The sequence below is a fragment of the Atta colombica genome, unplaced genomic scaffold (genome assembly GCF_001594045.1).
Source record: "Atta colombica isolate Treedump-2 unplaced genomic scaffold, Acol1.0 scaffold205, whole genome shotgun sequence".
NCBI lineage: Eukaryota > Metazoa > Arthropoda > Insecta > Hymenoptera > Formicidae > Atta > Atta colombica.
In genome coordinates this window covers 87,045-93,083 of record NW_017259300.1, presented here as the reverse complement: position 1 = coordinate 93,083, position 6,039 = coordinate 87,045, and the positions used below count along the sequence as shown (strand labels likewise).

At 32.0% G+C, this 6,039-nt stretch overlaps 2 protein-coding genes across 6 annotated transcripts in view; both read left to right on the top strand.

The window, feature by feature from the left end:
* The window catches only part of LOC108687369 (MAP kinase-activating death domain protein), a 24,459-nt gene extending 23,474 nt beyond the window's left edge, over positions 1–985 (top strand). For 3 of the 5 annotated variants that reach the window (XM_018193087.1, XM_018193088.1, XM_018193085.1), the window contains exon 32: positions 534–985. In XM_018193087.1, the coding sequence (XP_018048576.1) occupies positions 534–857 (324 nt within the window). In that variant the 3' untranslated portion in view covers positions 858–985. Of the gene's footprint in view, positions 1–128; positions 277–533 lie in introns of all 5 variants that reach the window. The other 2 variants (XM_018193086.1, XM_018193084.1) reach the window with 2 other exon arrangements.
* A 2,546-nt stretch (positions 986–3,531) lies between these two features.
* LOC108687292 (uncharacterized short-chain type dehydrogenase/reductase y4vI-like) overlaps positions 3,532–6,039 on the top strand; it is a 6,518-nt gene continuing 4,010 nt past the window's right edge. The window contains exons 1-4 of the mRNA XM_018192985.1: positions 3,532–3,632; positions 4,482–4,694; positions 5,011–5,264; positions 5,470–5,682. Coding sequence (XP_018048474.1) covers positions 3,545–3,632; positions 4,482–4,694; positions 5,011–5,264; positions 5,470–5,682 — 768 coding nt within the window. The 5' untranslated portion in view covers positions 3,532–3,544. The remainder of the gene's footprint in view (positions 3,633–4,481; positions 4,695–5,010; positions 5,265–5,469; positions 5,683–6,039) is intronic.

Here is a 6,039-nt window from a genome sequence, read left to right as displayed (position 1 = left end):
CAACGATTTAATTTTAATTAATTATGTATATCCAAGAATAAATAAAAAGAGTCAAAAAAAGTGATAGACATTTTATTATTTTAAATTTATTTTTGTTATTATTTCTATAACTATATACTGTACAACAGGCTGAAGAGGTGGTTCGCTGCTTGCATAGAATATTTTCTATCGCATTTACTCTTAATAAACTCCCGTTGGAGACTCATCAGAAACATAAGCGCGGAAATGACACCGCATAAGATTCATTTTTAAGTTTTTTCCTTTCTTACACTTCACGTAAGTTCTTTCCTTCATTTTATGTTTTCATAAATTATATTCAAAAGACAATTTTACTATTTAATTTACTTATTTCAAATAATTTCAGGCTGATTTTATATATATGGATAAAATGAAAATTAAATAAAGATTAGTAAAATTTGATATTTATTTTAATTTCTAACGACGTTTTCTTAATTCATCAAAGCTTTTATTGAATAAAAAGACACGAATAATGTATATGTACATAACGGCTCGAAATATCTTTTCTTTCGAAGGCGTCTGATATCTGCTACGCTGTCCTCTGCGTATTTTCTTACGTGGCGGCTGGTTCGGAGCAACGAAAACAACAGGGCCAGCAGCAGCAACAGCAGCAACCGCAGTCACAATCACAACAGCAGTACCTGCAACCGCATCAACGTCAGCATCAACAGTTGCAACAACAACAGCAGCAATATCAGCAGCAACATCAGCAGCAACAACAAAACTATCAAATTCGATATCCTTATCAGCAACACAGACAAGAGCAATCACAATCGAGCAATGTAACACCGCAGGTGCACAAAAACACGCAATTGGATCCCTATCCTCGTCAACACTGACACAGGCAATGACACTCGCTTCCCTTCGTTAGCATCCACGATAAGAATAGTTGCGCCCCTTACGCCTGCCTACCTTGGGTATAAGCATCTTATCTCTTTTCCAAAGAGTATTTTATTTAAAGATTCATGAGACATAAGCAAGATAATAATTTTGTTTTATTTTTCTCTCTCTCTCTCTCTCTCTCTCTCTCTCTCTCTCTCTCTCTTCATTCACTAACGTTCTTTCCTCTTCCGGAATGAAATTATTGCGAAAAATCGTAATAATTAAAAGCATGAGAAAAGAAATTAATATTTATTTTTAGCTTAATTCATTAATATTGGATTTTTGCGGCGCAAATTTTTATTACGTAGTAAATACTGCGTCGATATGGTAGCTGTGGTATTCTTGTATTCATACGTGCACGTGAGTACACATGTACGTGTCACTTAAAGCAATTAAATACAATAAGTATTCGTAATTGGCGGTACAATTTTATATGAATATGACACAAGGAGAAAGAGAGATTGTGATCGTCCGCGATTCGGAAGAATAAAAGATTTATTTTAGCTCGTGTATAGTCGGAGTAAGCAGTTGGTAAACGCCAAATTACGATAGCCTCGCTAACTTTTGAATCTTTTGATTACCAATATTATCTATTATTTCTATCATCTTTTAATATCTCGATTTTCTCTCACAATAAAACAATGAAATGTAAAAAATGATAGATAATTCTCTATTCGTTTGGTGTCTCTCTTTTTTTTTTCTATAATCGAGTCTAATCTGTGATTTCTATCCATTTTGTTTATATACAGCGTGTGAGATGTTAGCGAAAACTGTTGTGTGTAGAATGTATAGAAAAATGTATGTCGATGTATCTCGAGTAAATACTGTGGTTTATTATTTTGTACGAGTTCAAATACAGAAAAAGAAAGATCTCTCGATAGCTCGTAGAGCGTTCGTTAGGGTACATGTAATGTTCCCAAAAAATAGTTATTATATATAATATAATAATGTAACTGTACAATACTAAAGAAACATGTAAGACAACATCTCTGAAACGCTGTGAAAATTCGCATCCTCTGATGCATTTTCCTATGACTCGTGCGAGATTTAGTTTAGACGCGTATTATTAATAAATTTAGTTAGACATGGGAACAGCGGAAACACACAATGAGATTTATAATTTCTAACCGATTAATCGGAATTGGTACTAAGCGCGAAACAAATGTCTCTTTTTACTTTGGAAACTTATGCTTTCGTTATATTTTTCCTTGTTGCATGTTTTTCGATATTCGACACGTTATAAATACGCGTCGCGTAAGATAGATGAACAACAATGACCAGCTTAGAGAAGATGTAAACTCAGTCGCGAATTCAGCGTGATGTAAACGTAGCGTACGTGTCTCTACACGAGAAGAAGTAATATATTTTCTTGCAACGTATAAGAAGCGTATAGATATTTGTAAAAAGGAATAGGATTTGTAAATAGAACAATTGGCGGTGTAGTAAACGGTACAGAGAAAGCAAAGGCGTGAACACTCCTTTTTATTTCTTTTAATACGACTATACATGTTAGAGCTCCTTTGTCGGTTGAGTTAGTGAGAGGTGCGTTTTTTAAAAGTGACAGAAAGAGGGAGGACACGTTCTCTTCTAAACATCTAAAAAAATAGAAAGGAAGAAACATATACACAATTCTTTGTACCAAGTTTGTCTGCCTAAGTCCTGATGTTTAGAAATTCTACACATTCGATCGATCATTATCATTTCGAGATATATCACGGTTATGCGATAAAGAAAACTTTAGATCTCTAGGAGAGAAAAATTAATACCTCGCATTGTATAGTACTCATCCATGTAGACGCCTCACGCCCAAAATATACTGTAGTCAACTCGGAATTGAACGGTATTTATTTACCTTTACCTAATTGCGATTTATAATAAGTATAATTTGAATATTTAACATAACTATGCATGATGTTCGTGGAACGGAGAATACTCCAAGTAAATCTGTTTAAATTTATGCGATAATGTTTATTAGATAATTGCAGACATATATGATCTCATATGGTCTCATAAATATACAGTTGTTAGCTATAATTCATTATAAACTCAATTGATAATTAATCTTCATTGGCCTTGAGATGCGTTTAAAATGACAAAGAAGCAATTGCATCTTGCACATTACGCAATAATTGGTCTTTGATCAATCAAATTTAAGAAATTTAATTGTTAATATTTTAATATTATAATTAATAAATATGTATAATATAATTAAACGGTAAATATACAGTATAATTATATTAAATAACTCGATGAATGTAAAAAATTGAATAAAAATTTTGCTCTTAAACAATTTATAAATAATATATTAATGTGGTTAATAAATACATGCAAACATAAACGAAATAAATTGGAATTATTCCGATTGAATTCTTCTCCTGTTTTTCTAATAAAAAAAAATCTATTGATTTTTTTTATTTTTTTCGTAAGATCAAAATTGAATCAGATGTAATTCCATCTGATTAAGGCCAGGCAGTGGTCAGTTACAAAGAATTTCTTTTCTTTTCTATCGAATTTCATACCTATTGAATTTCATACCTATATCTGTCCTCCTTTTTCATCATATTGATGACTAGAGCTTGTAAACGCAATCGGATTATCGAGGGCTTCTGGTCCGCAGTTGCGTCTCAAGTCTCACTGCAGAAGAATGGAGCGATGGAACGGAAAAGTGGCCGTAGTAACTGGTGCCAGCGCTGGAATTGGTGCAGCAATCGCACGAAATCTTGTTAAACAAGGTGAAGAAATGTTCCAATTACAATAAATTAATATTATGTTAAAAATTTCTTCGGCGAGAAATTTGACTTTACGATTGTACACGTTTATCTCGACTCGCGAGATAATTGTTGCCGTAACGACCACTAATTGGGAAGTGTAATATCACTTACATTCGAAAGAAAACAAGATATTGACGTGCTATTTGAAATGTTGTAAAATATTCAAAGTCTTATTATTAGAGAATTATTTTAATCCTCGTTTGAATTAATATTGGATTGGCAAGAAAATAATTGCGTTTTTTTAAAAAGCATCTATCAGTAAAAACGCAATTATTTTCTTACCAACCAATATAAATATATCTTGATAGAGTAAAGTTTCAGCTTTAAGAATCTCTTTTTTAAATTGCGATACGACAATTTTTAACGGAGTTATGAGCAATTAAAGTCAATGTTTCTTTTATTTAATCCGCGATAACTCAGTAACCAAAAATCATAGGAATATTTTTAAAAAACGATTTTGTAGGGAAAATATCAAGCTTTCACGATAAGTAGTCGAAAATTTTCTCAAATTTGTTTTGAGCACGTTACAAACTTACAAAGTGAGAAGAAAATTTTCCGTCTTTTTCAGCTAGTTTTTGATATGTAAAAATTACCAAACTCATATAAACTTAAAAAATATGGTAAACTTTTAAAAGTAGAGATTTCAAGTTTTAAAACCCTTTTTTTAAATTTAAATTTCATTCATTATTGACGAAGATATTATATATACAACAATATATATATACAACTTTGAGCTAAAAAAACGCAATTCCTTTCTTGCCAATCCAATATAATATGAAGCTCATTGGTGTGATCGTTTTGTTATGTCAGGTATGATAGTGGCAGGCTTCGCGAGGAGAGTGGAAAAAATTAAGGAAATCGCTGATTGTTTGAAAGATTCCTCGGACAAACTCTATGCCGTGAAATGCGATGTCACTAAAGAGGAAAGCATAACCGTAGCTTTCGCGTGGGTGAAGGATAATCTTGGACCGATAAGCGTTCTCGTTAACAGTGCTGGTATCACCAAAGAATCTTCGCTCATAGGTAAAGATTTTAATATTGGACAGAAGAATTTAAAGAAAACATATGAAAATTTCTTCAGAAGTAAAGAAATATTAACAAAATTCGAATTTAGAATTTATGCGAAGTTCTTATTATGGATCTGTAAGAGCTTTGCATAAATTTTAAATTCGATGTTAACATTTCTTTACTTCTAAAGAAGTTTTCATGGATTTTCTTTAAACTCTTCTGTTCAATCAGATATACAAAATAGACAATTTTATTATAAAAAAGATAAAAATGCATTATTGTAGGGAATAACGTAAAATAATTGAATTTAATTCTCCAATATGTTTTACAGATGGTACTTTAGAGGACTGGCGATCCGTGTTCGATGTGAATGTTCTGGGACTCTGTCTCTGCACACGCGAGGCTGTACGCATGATGCGCGAGACGGCGGATGAAGATGCCATCGTGATTCACGTGAATAGTTTGGCTGCCAAGAGAGTACCTTTTGTTCCAGGATTTAGCGTATATCCGGCATCAAAGCGTGCTATCACCGGCCTGGCTATGACTTTGCGACACGAGCTTGCGGGCACGCACATACGTGTCACAGTAAGACAATTAATAAATGAAACGTAATTATTCCTCAAAATGTACAATGTATTTTTATTGAAATCATTTTAAATTCTCTCCTTATTATATTAAAAATTATTTTTATACAATTAATGATAAGAAGTATGTACATATGTATTTAAAATAGAACAAGTTTATAAGATAAGAACAAATCTTTTTAATTACATTATTTCTGTATATATAGAACATTAGTCCTGGTTTGGTTGCAACGGAATTCATGGCTTCTTATAGCATGTTCTCCCCGGAAGTAATGGCAGCAATGCCGGTTTTGAATCCGGACGATGTGGCAGCGGCGGTAATTTATGTGTTGTCTAATCCTCCTCACGTGTTGGTATGTTGCATATACGTCTTTAGACAATATTACGTTTCTAAACATTGTCCTTTTTTGTCATATAAAATAAAATTTAAATAAAACTTAATAAAAATGATATCTTCTCCCTACAGATACAGGATGTCATATTGAGACCTTTGGGTGAATCGTGGTAACCGATTTTCAAAGCGACGATCAAAGACGAAATATTGAATGTAATTGGAATAATTGCTTTTCATAACTTTTTGAAATTAAAAAAGCGATTACTTATGCTTCTTTTTATATTTCTTTTCTTGTTTATATATTATATATTTTAGCATGGCAGATTGATTGAAAAAATTCGCTTATATTAGTAAGAACCACAAAAATATACAATACAATGTACAATAAAATATAATACTTTGTTATGTAATTCTGATTATCATAAAATAAATATATAAATAT